The sequence below is a fragment of the Lytechinus variegatus genome, chromosome 9 (assembly GCF_018143015.1).
Source record: "Lytechinus variegatus isolate NC3 chromosome 9, Lvar_3.0, whole genome shotgun sequence".
Taxonomy (NCBI): domain Eukaryota; kingdom Metazoa; phylum Echinodermata; class Echinoidea; order Temnopleuroida; family Toxopneustidae; genus Lytechinus; species Lytechinus variegatus.
This window is the reverse complement of record NC_054748.1, coordinates 27,639,646-27,657,108: the sequence shown is the minus strand read 5'-3', so window position 1 is coordinate 27,657,108 and position 17,463 is coordinate 27,639,646. Positions and strand designations below refer to the sequence as shown.

At 38.5% G+C, this 17,463-nt stretch overlaps 1 protein-coding gene across 1 annotated transcript; it reads left to right on the top strand.

The window, feature by feature from the left end:
* The first annotated feature begins 348 nt into the window (after positions 1-348).
* LOC121421620 (nuclear transcription factor Y subunit alpha-like) lies at positions 349-16,152 on the top strand. Its single transcript, XM_041616381.1, has 9 exons — positions 349-407; positions 1,529-1,615; positions 2,851-2,994; positions 4,690-4,786; positions 7,007-7,084; positions 9,841-9,926; positions 10,343-10,516; positions 12,078-12,278; positions 15,658-16,152. The coding sequence occupies exons 5-9, from the start codon at positions 7,051-7,053 to the stop codon at positions 15,790-15,792; spliced, it is 630 nt and encodes a 209-aa protein (XP_041472315.1). The 5' UTR covers positions 349-407; positions 1,529-1,615; positions 2,851-2,994; positions 4,690-4,786; positions 7,007-7,050; the 3' UTR covers positions 15,793-16,152.
* Positions 16,153-17,463: the final 1,311 nt, after the last annotated feature.

Sequence of the window (17,463 nt, the reverse complement as noted above, 5' to 3'; positions counted from 1 at the left end):
GTAAGTTTTTATTATTGATATTGTTATTTTCTTATTTTATATGTTTATAGCTATATTTTGATGATACATGTATATGAATAATCATAATCTATTTCTCATTATGTTTTGGGGTCTTCTGTGTTGTTGACATGTGCCCTGTCTCCCTCGCTCAAGGAGGTCTGCTTGCTATTGAAGGAATGCTAAATATTAAAAATATGAAAAATGGATGTTAAAGCTTAAACTTGCAGCAAAGAGGGATTCCATAAGAATGACTTGAGGTTAATTTTCACCTTAATAATAGTATAAAATCATATTTTCATGGTGTGTGATACATGTATGTGTGAATAAGATAAATAATTTTTTTCTTTCAGATTCAGCTCATCCCCACCCAACAGCTCCAAGGCAATACCCAAACCACTCAGGGTCAGGTAAGAAAAAGATGATTCAATGATAATAGGGAGTTTTCGCTCAGCAAGATTTCAAGCAAGATTTCAAGAACAGAGGAAATGGTTCACCAATATTGGACAAAGACCTTCCAGCTGTACTTTGTCATTTGATTGGCGTTTGGCAATGCTTTTTTTCAGTTCTTGAATCCTTTGTAGGTCGCTGAGTGAAAATTCTATTGACTGACCTTAAAAGGGGAACATTGAATGTGGCCTACCAGTGGGTTTTGATTCACAAAGGTGGCTTTGAATCAATTGTCTGGAACCATTTATGTTTTGCAGATTCCATGCCGAAAGGGTGCATTTATTTAAAGAGTTAATTTTTTTAAGCGCAATCAACGCAAGAAATCTGTTTAAAAGATTCAAACTACCTTTGTGAAATCAAGACTTAGTTGTCCCTAGTTTAGACGAGGCAATGGGTTTCTCAACAAGGCAACATTTAACTTTCCCCTCGAGCCAGTAAATACAGTTGTATTTCCTCTGCAGAAATTATTCGTAATCTTCAATATCAAAGGGCTTCATCTTCATAATCAATATTAAAGTTTCTTTCCATCTATTTTTTTACCTTTCTTCTTAGATTATACATGACATTTTGTATCGATTTAATAATCCCTATTTACCATAATTATGATGATATTATATTTTATTTAAATTGTGTGCAATCAAGCGACCTTTGCAAGATACAATTTGAAATAAGCCATAAATGATCTTAAGTTACTGGTCCAAGAAGTTGTTTGGTTGACAACGTTAAGTGTATATTTTACGACAATAAAATTGGTCATAGCACTTAATATTCTATTTTCTTCGAGTTTGTGTAGCTTAGGAGGATTTGCAAGGAATATTTGTAATCGATTGTAAATATTCTGTTGCAAATTTTCAATGAATGGATCAAGTTTAGCTCTAGCGCATCAGATTACACTCCTTGCTGCCAGAAGTCAATCACAAATTAACAATTAATTTGCAAGATATATGAATGATCTAGAGACCAAAAATGGACTTGCGATTGATCATAAGTTTCCTGCGACACCCCTTTACAGTTTATTAAACATCCTCCATTGGGGTTAATGTGGTAGAATCAAATGCATACATATATATTACTTTACTAGGCTCAGGTGGTACAGACACAAAGTGCCACATCCCAAGGACAGCAACAGCAGACACAACCGGAACAAACACAGCAACAAGCTCAGCAGGTATTGACACTATTTCATTGTTTTTTTTATTCATTTTGATGGGTTGAAATGATGTTAATATTATCAGTGCTCTCAGCCTCGGCAATTATTTTTGTTCATTTGTGTCTTTACAATGAAGATGAATGCCATAGCAGGATTCACAGTGGACAGATATGGTCCACAAAGAAATCGCTGAATTCGTGAATTTGATTGATCTCATGATGGATGGACAAGAATAGACTTTACAATTAGAAATGATTCACAAAGATTTTAATGAGGCTTTAAAAGTCGCACTTGAATGTCTGTAGGCCTACTGTGCGATATGCATGTATGGCGCATTCACAGCGTTTGTCAGATCATGCGCACAGGTCACGCACTAACACGTATCTATCAGTTTATCAATCAAACTTTGCGTTAAATAAATATGTGCACATTGGTGTGACTCCTAAGTCTCACTTCACTCTTGTGGAACACCCCCAGCGCATTCTTACCTGTTTTGATTAAGCTTTTGCTTTTTAATATGATCCTGCAATCTTTATTAAGACCCTGTTGCTTGAAAGTTACTGTTATAGTAACTTTGCCATCAAATTGTATCCCCCCACCCTTTCATGAGGTAGGCACTTTTTCACCAAGCAACCATGTCTGGTTTGTGGTTAGAGCAGAGCTGCCAAGTAGTACTGATTTTCAATATTTAGTACTGAAAAGTGAGAAGAATACTGATAGTTTCATGTCAAATACTGACTTCTAATGTTTCAGTTGTATGTGTGGTCCTATGGTATTTTTTTTAAATCCTGATTTCCTCACCGAAATACTGATTTTTCAGCTTCAAAAATACCGAAATGTTCCTTTTCTGGTTGGCAGCTGTGTTAGAACAAATCGTAGACAAATTATATTTTCTTAAAGGTAAAAGAAAGTAGTTGGAACAAACAATCATTTTGTGAGAAAGTCTTTTAAATCAAGGTTAATTGTCACCATATTATCATAGATCTAGATCTGTAAACTTATCTTTGTGAAATCCTGAAATCTTAGCTCAGGGGTCCATTGCAGAAAGAGTTGCATTTAAACACAAGTCAAAAAATCAATTGCAAGTCCCAAATGCGCGCTGTTGATTGGTTGAAAATATATAGTTGCGCATGATTTTTAGAGTTGCTATTGATTGCAACTCTTTCTGCAACGGGCCCCAGAACCGACAACCTTGATTTAAAGACCATATCTTGTCATATTTTTTTTTTATTTTCATATTTTATTTCACTTAGATCCAAATTGTACAACCCCAGCAAGTTCAGACAACAAACCAACAGGGTCAGCCGGTGCAACATATCATTGTCCAGCAACCACAGAGCAACTCACAACAACAGCAACAACCACAGCAACAACAACAGCAACAAGGGCAGATACAGGTAAGACTATAATTGGGACGGTAAATTGCCAATTTGTCTACTGCCAACTCGTCCACTCACCACATGGTCTACTTTAATTTAGTCTAATGCCATTCCCGTCCATCAACATTTCAACTGACAACCATTTGGTCTAACCATCATCGCTTCGTCTAATCACCATTTGGTCTATGACCATTTTGTCTCGTAACCACTTGGTCTAATATCCATTTCATTTTCATTCATTTTGCACAATTGACACATACATGTAGTCCAATTAGACCAAATGGTATATGGACTAAATGGCTATTGGACCAACTGGTTTTTAGATGAAATGGTGATTCGATGAATTGGCAATTAAACCATGTGGATAGTGGACAAACTGATGGTGGACCAAATGATAGACGAGTAGGCAATTGGACGAATTGGCATTAGACCAATTAGAAATAAACCAGGGGCCCGTTGCAGAAAGAGTTGCAATCAATCGCAACTCTAAAAATCATGCGCAACTTGATTTTCAACCAATCAACAGCGCGCATTTGGGACTTGCGATTGATTTTTTTGACTTGCGTTTAAACGCAACTCTTTCTGCAACGGGCCCCAGGACTCAGGAGGACGACAGATCTGTTGGAAAAGGTTGTCATATTTTATTTTAGGAATGGGGCGTCAGTGTCGTTATTTTCTTTTATATTTGTTTTTTCTTTCATGTAACATTGATTACTTATAAAAAAATTCACTGGTGAATACCAGTAGGGCAGTTATGATTTTACATTTTCTGTTGGAAAAGGTTGTCATATTTTATTTTAGGAATGGGACATCAGTGTGGTTATTTTCTTTTATATTTGTTTTTCTGTCATATAACATTGATTACTTATAAAAATTCACTGGTGAATACCAGTAGCGCAGTTATGATTTTACATTTTCTAAAAAAAATGTGTAGGAAATCTGAGGTATTAAGTTACCAGACTTAGGGGGTGTTGCAAGAAAATATTTGCGATCAATTGCAAATATTCTGTTGCGATTTTACAACTTATAGATCAACGTTAGCTGTAGCAAATCAGATTAAACTTCTTGTTTTAAGGAGCAAATTGGCAATCAATCACTGATTTGCAATTAACTGCAAGACATATGATTGATTTAGGGACCAAAAATTGACTTGCAATTGATCGCAAGTTTCTTGCAACACCCCATTAGAAGGTAAATGTTAATATTGTATTAAGTTTTAGTCTACCTAATTGCCATAATTTGACTGATATGACAAAATGTAACAGTCTTATGCACTGTTTTGATCATTGGCTGTATAAAATTTGAGACTAAATAGCAAAAAGAAAATCTAGTGAACTATATGGTCCTGAAACAAATGAAATGCCGACAAATGCATAGTATAATTAGTAACGAGTTATGCTGGAATGTCATAATGTGTGCCCCAACTTAAATTGAATTTGAATTGAATTGAATATGAATTGAATTGAATTTGAAATGAATATGAATTGAATTGAATTGAATTGAATTTGAATTGAATTTGTTGATTTAAAAATAACATCAAACAAAAAATAGTGTGATTAAACGAAGATGAGTCACAGATCATTAATTAACCTATGATTTGAATAAATAATAATGATAATAATAACAATGTCAATATGCTATTGAGAATGTAGACATTTTGGAAATAATGATTAAGTGACTCAAAACATGCTTTTTGTTTTTTTTTATATATAGTTGCAGCAGTTGATAACTGCAGATGGACAGACAATCTACTACCAGCCAGTCGTTGCAGGGGATAACCAGGTCACTCTATCAAGTGGTCAATTACAAGGTACATGGTATACCCCTCTCCCCCCCATAACCACTTGCGTTATCAGTAGCCATTGTCAATAAAGAGTTACAATTGATCTGATCAATATACAAATAATGCATGCAGCCGAGTGCGTTAGTGTGCATCATCTGAAGAAACCGAGCTTTCTCTGCATTTACTTATACACACGACAGACCAAGTGCATTACCGTAAGTAACGGTGTATTAACCGCACCTTTTTCTCGGCGGGATAGAAGCAAAAGTCGGGGGTGCGGTTTATACACGGTGACGGGTCTGAGCCGGCCCGCCGTAACCCTTCCCGTACATGTACGATGTCTGCCAGTTCACAACACATCGAGTGGCCGGGCGTAGCCGCCCAGGCAATGTCGTTTAGAGGGGTATGAGCCGCGGGTAATGGGAAGCGATTATTACGATCTTAAATGTTGTCCATAACAAAGGCACCCACCTTCATGACACTAATTTTGACTTTATTCTCGATTCAAAGTAGTGAAGTTCCCTGGCTAATTTAAAAGAGACGCCAAGCATACTCGGTAATATTTTGTCACCGATGAGCGAGAGTTGAGTGAGCTTAGAGATTGCGTTGTAATGTGGTTATAGTGCGACTTAAGCTGGCGCTATTCAAAGTCCCGTTTCGCGCCAGCTTTTTTTTCCTTCCTGTTTGCTTTTCATAAGATACCATGTAAACCACGCACGAGGGAGACGGCACGAAGCCGTAAAAAACAACTGGAAAAAATGTCAATTTCTTTGTTTCTTGAACCTTCCTGTATTCCCATATCCAAAATTCATGCTAAGACATTAAATTCTGAAAATGGTAGTGAGGTTGTGATGCAAGAAATGTGAATGTTTCTTCCTCCTACGCTGGGAAAGACACATCATAATTTGATGTACTGGCATGACTGGTACTGTATCGTAGTTTGCAATGTAATAGCAGTGCTGTGTGTGTGCGTGTACACTGTGACTGTGAGGTGAGTGAGTGTGTAAGTTGCCAATATTGTCGGGATTGTTCTTTCTTTCTAACATTTGTAGATGAATTGATAAAGAACAGCAGATTTCCGCATACCGGTAATCTCTTTGGATACTTTGAAATCTTAAAATCTTAGATTTTGTTTCTTCGTACCTCAAATATGCATGTAAATGTAAGATTTTTTTTTTTTTTTTTTTAGTCCAAAGTTGGGGGTGCGGTTAATACACGGGTGCGGTTAATACACCGTTACTTACGGTATTTGTTTTATAAAATAGCAACACAGAAAAAAAATCTTGAAAAGTTACAGTAGGCTACAGTTTGTTGGACTTCTCCTGGGACTTCTACCGCACTGGTTTGCTCGAGCATGCAATGTCAATTTTCGTTGCGCACCTTTTGGATGTCATGTGACGCGTATTGGCCAATTGCGAAGCTTGAAATAAAACACCTATTCTATAATGTAGACTATATGGAAATACCACAATGTCATAATTTTTTATCATGGAAATTTGCATAAACAAAGAGAAGCACACTGAATTTTCAAGAAAACAATGAATGTATGATCTGTACTTTACATCATATCTAGAAAAATATTTTGGACAAACATGCATTTTATATGTTGACGTTGCTGGCTTTCCTTAGTTGTGGTTGATTGGATCAATCGTAACTCTATGTAAGACAGAGCTCCGAATGCTCCCTTATCGTGAGTGGTGATGAATCACCATGGTATTAGTAGTATTAGGATTTTTCTTTTCTTTTTAGACACGAACACACAATATTCATTTGATGCAATATAAGAGCAATACAGATAAAATATGCCTTGGTCGAGGGCCGTGCTGGGAAACGAGCCCTAAACTTTCATGGTGTAGGCGGACGCCTTATAATAGTAGTAGCAGTAGCCCTGAAAAAATTTGCATTTACTGCAGTATAAAAGCTTATCCAATGTTGCATATTTAAGCAGTAGGTTATGAAGGTAACCTCAAATTCTTAAATGGATGTTTAGTAGGAGTTGTAACTGTAGGAGTAGTAGTAGGAGGAGCCGTCATCATGGAATTGGGAGAAGGACTAGTATTTGTATTTAGATTAGGAGTACTTATACCAGTACTGATAAAATTACTTTGTTATGGTTGTTTATTGTGTAGTGAATAAAGTAAATCTTGCTCCTTTTTACAAATATGCACTTACAATGTTTGGAGAAAAAAAATTAAATGTGAATTGAATTCAGGATTTCACTCTCTGTTATGACCTTTGACCTTGCAGGAAGCAGTAGCAGTAATGGCGGTGCTGGGGATAACAATGGGGTCATGCAGTTACAGACAACTAACCAAGTCCAACCGGGTATGACCTTATTGCACTAACATTATTCACATTTGCATCATTCCATGGAGCGATATCACGTGACGTCACAGTGGTGGGCATAATGATGGGAAACCTGTGCATCAGACCAATAATGATAATGATAATAGGAATTTATATAGCGCCATCTATCTTGAAATTATCTATTCGCATTGTTTATTATTATTATTACCCCGGCTTTAGCTCGAGCTGCCTTTCAGCGCTCAGTGCATTTAAAGAACTAATCCTGCCGGGTACCCATTCACCTCACCTGGGTTGAGTGCAGCACGATGTGGATACATTTCTTGCGGAAGGAAATTACGCCATGGCTGGGATTTGAACCCGAGACCCTCTGTTTCAAAGTCAGAAGACTAATCCACTGGGCCACAATGGTTTATCATGGCTTGATGAATAGGTTTCTATTGTTTAGCCCTCCATCATGGATGGACGATGACGTCACTGGGATCGCTCTATAGCCTTATTTCATTGAAGCTTGCGTTCATGTTAACTTTGTCGTTGTTAACTACCATGGAAACCATTATTGTTGTGATCAGCTGCTGAGTCATGTTGTCATGGAAGGTATGATAATGGCAAAGTTACCAGAATTTTAAGTTTTCTATATGACAGGCTTCACATTTTATGGAAACTCATTTTTTAGTTTGTTTTTCTTCTCTCAAAATAATTGGGATTAGAGCTCTACAATATTTGCAGGAAATATTTAGCTTTGTTTATGCATTTTTTTAAATTACCATCATATGAGGCTCAGATTCATTTTATCTTTTTTTCTTAACTTGCTGTGTTCCTTTTTAATTATCTTCTGACCTTTTGCATAAAAGTTGCTATTATGGTAACTTTTCCATCCAATGGTATTTTTAATGGAATCCTTGATTTTAATTGGCTGTTGAGCATTGTTGTCATGGTAGTTTTTATCACATGGCAAAGTTCCCATAATGGTAACTTTTATGCAACAGGTCCTAGAAAAATAATGTACACTACTCAACTAGCAACGTATGGGATTCAAATTCCTTTACTTTTGGTTAGCATGATTTTAATACCACATGATTCATGATTTTACTGTGTTTTTAATGCAAAATGTTTTGACGTGAGAAAATTGTTTTCCATGAAATTCAGTAAATTTGTGTTCTTCCTGAATACTGTGAATATTTTCCTGTTTTCCAAAGTGTGTGGAACAGCTGGGACTTACATATAAACCTTTGAAGAAGAGCATTCTCTTCAAATAACACAGGGCGTGACACTGGCACTGGTCTGACGGTCCCAGACCAGGTGGGTGTTTCATAAAGCTATTCGTAAGATACAAATGACTTTACGCGCAACTGGTGATCCTTTCTTATGCTATGTGATATCTCTTTGTAATTGAGTTATGACCTAAGAACATGTTCCAGTCTTGCGTAAAGTCGTTCATAACTTTACAAACAGCTTTATGAAACACCCACCAGTAATAATTGCTGTCAGTCCAGTAGTTTTTCAGAAATAGCCAGATTGAATGGTCCAACATGACCAGTAAATAATATATCAAACTGATACACATGCTATTTTCTCTTTTGTAAATTATGAAAAAGGCTTTGGAATCTTCAAAAATGGCTCTCCAAAATTGAGAAATGGCTCTCATGAATTATGTTGTGGGGGGCAATAAAAGCAATTAAAGTCAGCAAACCAGAGTTGCTAATTTTCCGGATTTTTCCGGAATTCCGGATTTTTTCCTTTGCTGAAAAATATTCCGGAAAAAAAAATCGATTGTCAAAGTGAAATCCGTAAAAATTTCCCCTCAAAATCTTGTCACGGAGTTCGCTACGGAGAGCGCAATTTCAATTTTGGATGGCCAATTTGCGCAGACGGAAAATTATTAGCGTTGTGCGCAGCATGAAGTTTAGCTGGTACTGTACTTGCACGGTACGCGCGAGCAATACATTGTAGCAGTTGCAAACGCCGCCCTATACCCTGCAGGGATACGGGTGTCAGCGCTATCCCAGTCGGGCGATCGCCCGGTAAAACCGCTCGAAGCACGGCCCCGTGTGGCTGCAATTGCCTGCTGCTGCGTGAGTGATTGGTTGTCTGCCGCGGGATTTCAGCTGAAAACCTATTTGCTACCATGAAATATGTGTTCTCTGGTGCGTATTCATCAATTCATATGTGTGAACTATCCATCATTTTGATAGAAATTGTGATTTATGGATTTTCAATAGTATAGGATTGTCTTGTTGATGAGTACAGTGAGTGAAAAACGGCACCCCAGCTGCTACATACACCCGTCCCGAGTCGCACCCATTGGCCGCAGCATATTAACCCGCAGCAGGTTAACCCGTACCGTAATGAGTACGGGTTACATGATTTTTTTTTTTTTGAGCACCTTTCTTGCCTATGATATGAAGTTTATTATGTCATTAATTATTTGTTATGTACTACTGTAGATTAATGATTTCAGCCCTCTAAAGAATAAGAAAACGTTCCAGCTTCAGGGGGCTTCGCCCTTGACCCCGCCAGGGGCCCTGGGCGGGCCCCTGGAACCCCGGCCTGGGTTTTCAGGATTTTTTTGAGCTATCAGTTAGCATCTCTGGCAAAATAAACTCAAATCTCTTTTTATATTTCTCTTTATTTTGGGGACCAGTAAATTTTAGGTTCGGACCAGAAAAAAATAGATATTGGGGATCTACTGGTCCGGCATGAACAGGTCGGACCAGTAGAAAATAAGGCTTAGTGTGGAGCCCTGACAATTATCACCTATGTTTATTTTATTTTAGCTACAGGAAGTACAGCTGCAAGTACAGCTGGAGGTAATCAGATTCTCCAAGTAGCAAACAATGGTACAGACAACAGCATCGTTATGGTGAGATAATGTTCCATTACTTATAGTCTTAACATTGAAAAAATGTACAAGAATTCATTCCCTCTTTTATTAACAAGATCTCATTGATAATAATGAAAATATTCCACTTTTATAGAGTGCATCAGTTTCTAAGCGCTTTACAAATAAGTTTTTACCCCTGTTATTGGATCCTCGTTTGCCCTTTGGCAGTGAATGCACTTTCTCAACTCCGTAGGGAGCATTCCAACCAGAGTTTCCAAACCCAATTGCTAGGGATAGGGATTTCTGCATGTTACTGGGAACCCTTTTAACACCTGTGTGGAGAGTGGCAAAGTGTAGTTGAGCCATCCATAATTCAAAATATATAATGGATTATTGAAGTATTATGTAGTGTTATGTAGTGTAAACTGACCCGTTTGGTTTTCCATTTACTGTAGATGATACCAGGCAGTGGGGGTGTTCCCACCATGCAGAGAATTCCTCTACCAGGAGCAGAGCTTCTCGAAGAAGAGCCCTTGTATGTGAATGCCAAGCAGTATCATCGGATCTTGAAGAGGAGACAAGCTAGAGCAAAGCTTGAAGCTGAAGGAAGGATTCCAAAAGAAAGAAGGGTATGTGTGAGGAAGTTTCAACTATGGATGACTTTCCTTCAGGGTGCTACATAAGCACTTGCCTGATTGCCCGGGGCAAGTAATAGTTAGCGTCGGGCAAGTGTTTTGAAGTAAAGTCCAAAACTACTTGCCCGAATTGGGCAAGCAAAATTCTCAAAGTAGAATGACCAAAATTAGGGTCGATATGATATATTGACCCTAATTTGGTTCATGGCAGGCACGATAAAATCATTTTGGAAAAAGAAATGTTATAACAAGGTAGATTAGTTCATGTCAAAAGAGAGAAAAAGGTTAATTTTTTATTTTAAAAAAATGCAAAACTTTCTTTTGGAGAGGTAAAACTTTTTTTTCAACGATTTTTTTAGGCAAGTGAAATCGATTTTGAGCAAGTATATTCCAACTATTTAAAATTTTACTTGCCCAAGTAGGAGTTAGCGTCGGGCAAGTGTTTTGAAGTAAAGTCCAAAACTACTTGCCCGAATTGGGCAAGCAAAATTCTCAAAGTAGAATGACCAAAATTAGGGTCGATATGATATATTGACCCTAATTTGGTTCATGGCAGGCACGATAAAATCATTTTGGAAAAAGAAATGTTATAACAAGGTAGATCAGTTCATGTCAAAAGAGAGAAAAAGGTCAATGTTTTATAAAAAAAAAAAAAAACGCAAAACTTTCTTTTGGAGAGGTAAAACTTTTTTTTTCAATGATTTTTTTCAGGCAAGTGAAATCGATTTTGGGCAAGTATATTCGAACTATTTAAAATTTTGCTTGCCCAACTGGGCAAGTGCTTCTAAAGAGTTATGTAGCACCCTTCTTTCCTTCCAGTCTCTTGAACAGATTTCACTTCATGTACATTCAGCAGCGTGAGAGCAATGAGCGATTTCACCCTAATGACAGCCATATTCACCCCTAATATTTTCATAAATGGAATCACAATGGAATGTTTTCAGATGACAATTTTTCTAAAGTTGCCCCCAAGGTCTGGCTCAAACGATATTCAAGAACATTTTGAAAAGAAATATTGTATTTACATCAGAATAATGAGATAAGCTTTTACAGCATAATTGTTCGTTGTGAGTAAAAAAAAAAGGAGCCCTTGAAAAGAAAGAAATACCTCCCGAATTTCAGCAATCTTTCCAATATGGCAAAAAAGAAAAAAATCCCCCACAAAAATAAAAATTGTTTATTACACTGGCATTCTGGTTAATTAAGGTTTCAAATGTTCACAGTGGGATTATGATAACCAGTCAAATCGTTCTAATGGTGACTTTCCAAGAGATGCCCAAAAGTTGCCTCTTTCGACTTATTTGTTTAGTCGATGCACCTCCCAGGTATCGCTTATAGTGCCTTCTATAGGTAGATGGCCACATGTTTTACTGTACTTTGGCATGATTCAGTGGCGCTGGAACGTTCTGAGCAGATAGAGCTCGGGGGGGTAGTGAACCATTGTTAATGCTCAATGACTTGCCCTCGCAAAGAACATACTGGCTCATCTGCATGAACATTGCAGAAATTAACAACCTCGCATAGATCATGTTTTTAAACCGTTTCTCCCATCCAGAAATACCTTCACGAGTCTCGTCACAACCACGCCATGAACAGGATCCGTGGTGAGGGCGGTAGATTCAACTCCGGCGAAGGCGAAGACCTCAACTCGTCGTCTGCCTCCTTATCAAAACAGCAGCTTCAGCAACAACAGCAGTTACCCACCATGGTGCAGCTACCACAGGGGATGACCCTAACAGCGGGCGCAGATGGACAGGTACATTGATTTGTGAATAATTATATAATATTGACTGGCCTTGAGGGATATACCACATATATTGCCCAACTAGATTCATATTGCCCCGAGTCGCAGACGAGGGCAATATGGGTCTAGACGGGCAATGTATGTGGTATATCCTGAAAGAAAAGCCAGTCAATATTTTTATTATTATCCAAATCAGACATCTAGAGCAAACAACATTTTCAATATAAAGAATATGAAATATTGAAATATCATTCTTACCTCATTCATCATGGTGAACACAAAGAGTCACATCCAATGACAAAATCGCTCCAAAGTGTATGTATTCCAAAATTATGAGGAAATGTCAAGTTCGAACAAGCAATATTCCATAAGAACAAGTTTTTTTCATGAACGCTAAAAAATGTTTTAACTTTCAAACTAGCAATAACCACAAGTTTCCACTCGAACAAACTTTCTTGAACACTGAAAAACAAAACTATGTTCAAACTGTTAAACACAACATATTTACATTGTCTCAGTTTGTTGGTTTAGTCCTTGAAATAATTGATTATGACGTTGCAGTTGTGAAATACAAACGGTGATTGCTGTAGCTGCATTCTACTCGATCGGCTACTACTGGTTGTTATTGTAGATCCTGCAGCAACTTGCTGATTATTCACAACTGGTTGTAACACATCACTTACTGGAGGAGGGACTACTGCTTCATGCTGGACAACATTAGTTTCTTCACATTCGAATTCCAGGAACAACTGCGAACCCAAGTCAAAATTTACCTCTAAGTCATCATCATCTAACACTGAAAGGGCAACATTAGGTGTAGCAATAGCTGTAGCAGGTGGTGGAGCAACGATATCAGCTGCCGTTGCTGGTGGCCGTGTTATGTCAGCTGGCAAAGCAGTTTTCTTTGGCTTTGGCACATTTTGCATTCTGAGAGCCTGTGCCAAAGTGGACGACATTTCATACTTTCTGTCGGTGCTTACACGTCCAGTATATGAAGCCAGGCTTCCTTCGTTGCTGTGCCCGGACACTTGGCAGATGTCCCTGCTTGCAAATCCTCCAGTATCAAGGATTCTGATACATGTAGCCCTTACACAATGATTTGTGTACACCTTGGATAGCTCAGCTCTCTTTGATATCACTGACATGTTCCCAAGACTATTTTTCCCTAGCGGGGTCTTCTTGTACCACGGTCCACTGTACGGAACAGAAGATTTTGGGGTCTGAAAAAGACTGTTGCTCTGTTCACAAAGCTTGGATAGGTATTTCTGGAATGAAGCAACCGGACAATCATCCCTGCCTGTGGCATACATTCGTCCACCATCTGTGCGCGAAGAGAGATTGTACTCATGTGTCTTTTTTGTCATCTCATCAATACTTTGAGTAACAAATTCAAGTCCATTCTCATCCGATTCAATTCTGAAGTGGTCTTTATTGAGTTCATGCAAATTTTCTCTCCCTCTCCTGCAAAAGTACAGAGCAATCTCAAACCAAACCTTAGCTTGCAATCCACTGGGCGTGTCTTGGTCAAATGCATTGGATGAGTACAGCTTTTGGAGATCACCAGATGCAATGGCATCGTGGTGCTGCACAAACCCTTTTCCTATTTTTTTTCAGTTCCACTGTGACAGCCTTGAAAGCAACATTACATTGAGTAAATTCAATATCCTTTGTTATGTCAATAACATTGTGATATTCAGATTTCAAATACCTGTTTAAGCCTGCACGAATGCTGTGAAGTGAACTAGTTTTGTAGTGAGTTCCATCAGTGCGTCGCACCTCAACGTAAAGCTTCGCTAACAACGCTGCAAGTTCACCCTTCTCGAGCAGTTGGAAATCCGAATTCTTGCTCTTCTCGGCGAGATATTCCCTGAATATTGTCACTGCCGTCTTCGTCGACTTTTTAGTGTTGAGTGTGTCTTTGTTTTGGAGAAGGAGTTCATATTCCTCTTCTTCTAGACTGGCAAATCTCGTGGAAGTGGGGGCTGCCATGTTTGTTTACAAATAATGGTCGAAAATCAGTGAATTATCACGGAGCGCCAGCTTCGCCGATATGTTCGATACACACGAACGTCTGCTTTTTTGCGTGCAATCTCAATGCAAAATTTACGTGTGTCAAATCGGTATTGTTAGCGGAGTGATTATCGCAAGCAAATATTTTATTGCAGTCTTCATCTCAAGTACCCGGATGTGAGACCAGGGAAAATACAAAGGTATATTTTGCGTCGTCTCTGCATGCAAAGTAAATATGCGCATTGAGACCGAGGAAAATACAAACAATATACCTATCCCTTCCTGATATTCAGATGATATAGGGCAATACGATTTTGTAAATGACCAGCTCAGATGTCTGATACGGGTAATAATATTTGTTATTTATAATGTTGCACGCATATTCACCATGTTACATGATAATTATACTTGCTTATATAGCGCTTAACACTTACTTTGTCAGAAGTCTCTAAGCGCTCTACAGTATATGCAGCATAATTACCCTGGCTTTAGCAGTGCAGCTGTTACGCGCACTGCGTTTCAAGGAATAAATTCCTGCCAGGTACCCATTTACGTCACCTGGGTTGAGTGCAGCACATTGTGGATCAATTGCTGTAGATGCTGTACTACCTCCTATATTACTAGTACTCCTGCATAGATTGGGTGTCAATTCTAGTTCTTAGATTTTGTGGGAATTCCTTCACACCGGTGCAGCAAGAAATGGATGAATGTGTTGCTGATGAAAACAATTAAAGCAGTGCATGAGGCATATGTAGATTTTTTGTGTAATCATGGTTCATTCTAGACGGAATTTAGTGCCCTTTCGCCAAAAGCATGCATTTACTATTATACCTTCCTTGGTGTACGCGACGAATTAGAGTTAGAATCTTGGTATATGTGGAAGAGCCATGGTGTAGTGGTTCTGACTCTCACCTTGTAAACAGAGGGTCGTGTGCACGAATCCCACCGCGTCTAGCGTTCTTTGGCAAGGTGTTAATCCACACTTTGCCACCTTCGACCCAGGTGCTAAATGGGTACTCGGTAGGATGCGAATGATATTGTATGTTTGAATTTGCCAGCGCCATAATGAGGCTGCGATGAATGCAAGGAATGCTCCCCAGGGAGTGGAAATTGTGCCACTTTTCGTGCGGGATTAAAGTGAATCAAATGACCGGGGTAATAATATGCTGTTAAGCGCTTGAGCCGTTCTGGGAAATGCGCTATATAAAAATTGGCTATTATTATCACGTCATATTAACTTTTTATGATGAATTTATTTTAGTCACATCACAAGTACATGAAAAATCCTAGTTAGATCATTGTAATATGTAAGATATGTCTTTTATTAGTGTTTTTGTTGCTGTTATTATTAGATAATTTTTGTTTATATTCTTTGATTTAGGTAAGCCAAGAAGGGATGATTCACCTCAGCATGCTGACAGGAGTTAACGCGTCCACCGCATCACAGGTTCTGATTGGTCAAGGCAACGCCGTCACGACATTATCATCTAATGGCGTCAGAGGGGTGTCACAATAGTATGCTGTCGGACCTCAGCCAATACGGACAACTAGAATAGAACTCCAAGGCCATAGGGTGCAGGAGAGGAGGGAAGGTCATGTTGGAATTTCTGAGAAATTTTTGCCATTTTCAGAGAACTTTGGTTTTAGGAAAGCTAGAACTCGGAACTTTGGATCAGATGTTTCCAAGGCCCAAGAGTGCAAAGGGAAAGACCAAGTGGGAAACCTGTGAAGTTGTGAGATTTTCTGAGAATGCAGGAGATGGTTAATGCTTCCATCTCATCACAAGTTCTGGGCTCCGTGACACAAAGGTTTGCGATGAATTGTAAGTATGAAAGAACCGCTTTGATTGGTCCCTGGTCAGTATTTTAAACCTAAAGCAGGTGTAACATTGATATTGATTGGTCAGTTCATTTAGCGATTGATCGCTGATCTTTGTGTTACGGAGCCCTGATTGGTCGAGGCAATACCATCACAACATGATAATCTAGTGGCATCACAGGGGTCTCACACTAGTCTCCTTTATGACCTTGACATATATGGACTACTAAAACTCAAGAGAACTTTGGACAAGATGTTTCCAAGGCTGTAGAGTGTATTTGGGAAAGATCAAGTGGGAATACCTGCAAACTTAGGAGATTTTCTGAGAATATTGGTTCAGGGGAGCTAGCATTTCAGAATTAGGATCAGATGTTTCCATGTCCGTAGAGTGCAGAGGGAAAGGCTGAGTGGGAAAACCTGCGAGCTAGAATTTCAGAACTTAGGATCAGATGTTTTAATGGAGCACAATACGAAAGCCCAAGTTGGAATACCTGTGACCTCATTTGAGTACAATAGATGCTGAATTAATTAAAAAGCACCAATTCCAAGCATCAGGATAAATGTTTGAGCTTTTTCAGGAAGGTTGATTTGGGTAATATAAGGGCATTTCAGGTTTGAAGTAAAACCATTGGCAAGTATGTTCCTCTTCAAGAAGTAGGAGTCATAATGAAGGGTTTTTTTTACGGTAAACACCATGCTTGAAAACTTGGGTATATAACCAGGTCGGTTATTAGGAGGTAATTAAGGTTGAGCCAATAGGAAAGCAGGAACGAAGAGGTAATTACAGATTAACCAATGGGAAAGCAGGAGGATGGTGATTGGTCAGTAGGTAATTGGTAACTAATTGGTGCTAATCCCGGATTAATCTTCTATTGTGTAGCAGTGGTTACGTAAGACCTCTATTGTGACCTTCAAAGATCATCTAAGTAGGAGTCAGTTTGGCAGAACCCTGAGACCACTTTAAACATTGCTGTAAACTTTCCAGTTATCTGGAGAGCATATATGCCATGCTAAATTGATTGGGCCCTGTTTCACAAAGGTTTATGATGGATAGAAAGTATGAAAGAATGACACTGATTGGTTCATGTTCAGTGTTTGGAACAAATGTGCATGCATGATGATCCAGATTTGCCATGGGCATTTCTAACAATTAATTGCAAACTGTTGTGTTACAGAGACGTGATGTTCTCATCACAAGTTTTAGCAGTCTTGTATGATGGGGGGAGGGCCTAAAGCTACTCACTTTGTTTTCAAACCTTAAAAACTATGCCAATTTTAAAATTTTAACAAATTATATTTCACTAATTGTAATAAATATTCTAAAGATCCTTAACCAAGAAGAAAGTATCACAACACTCACTAATGCGAA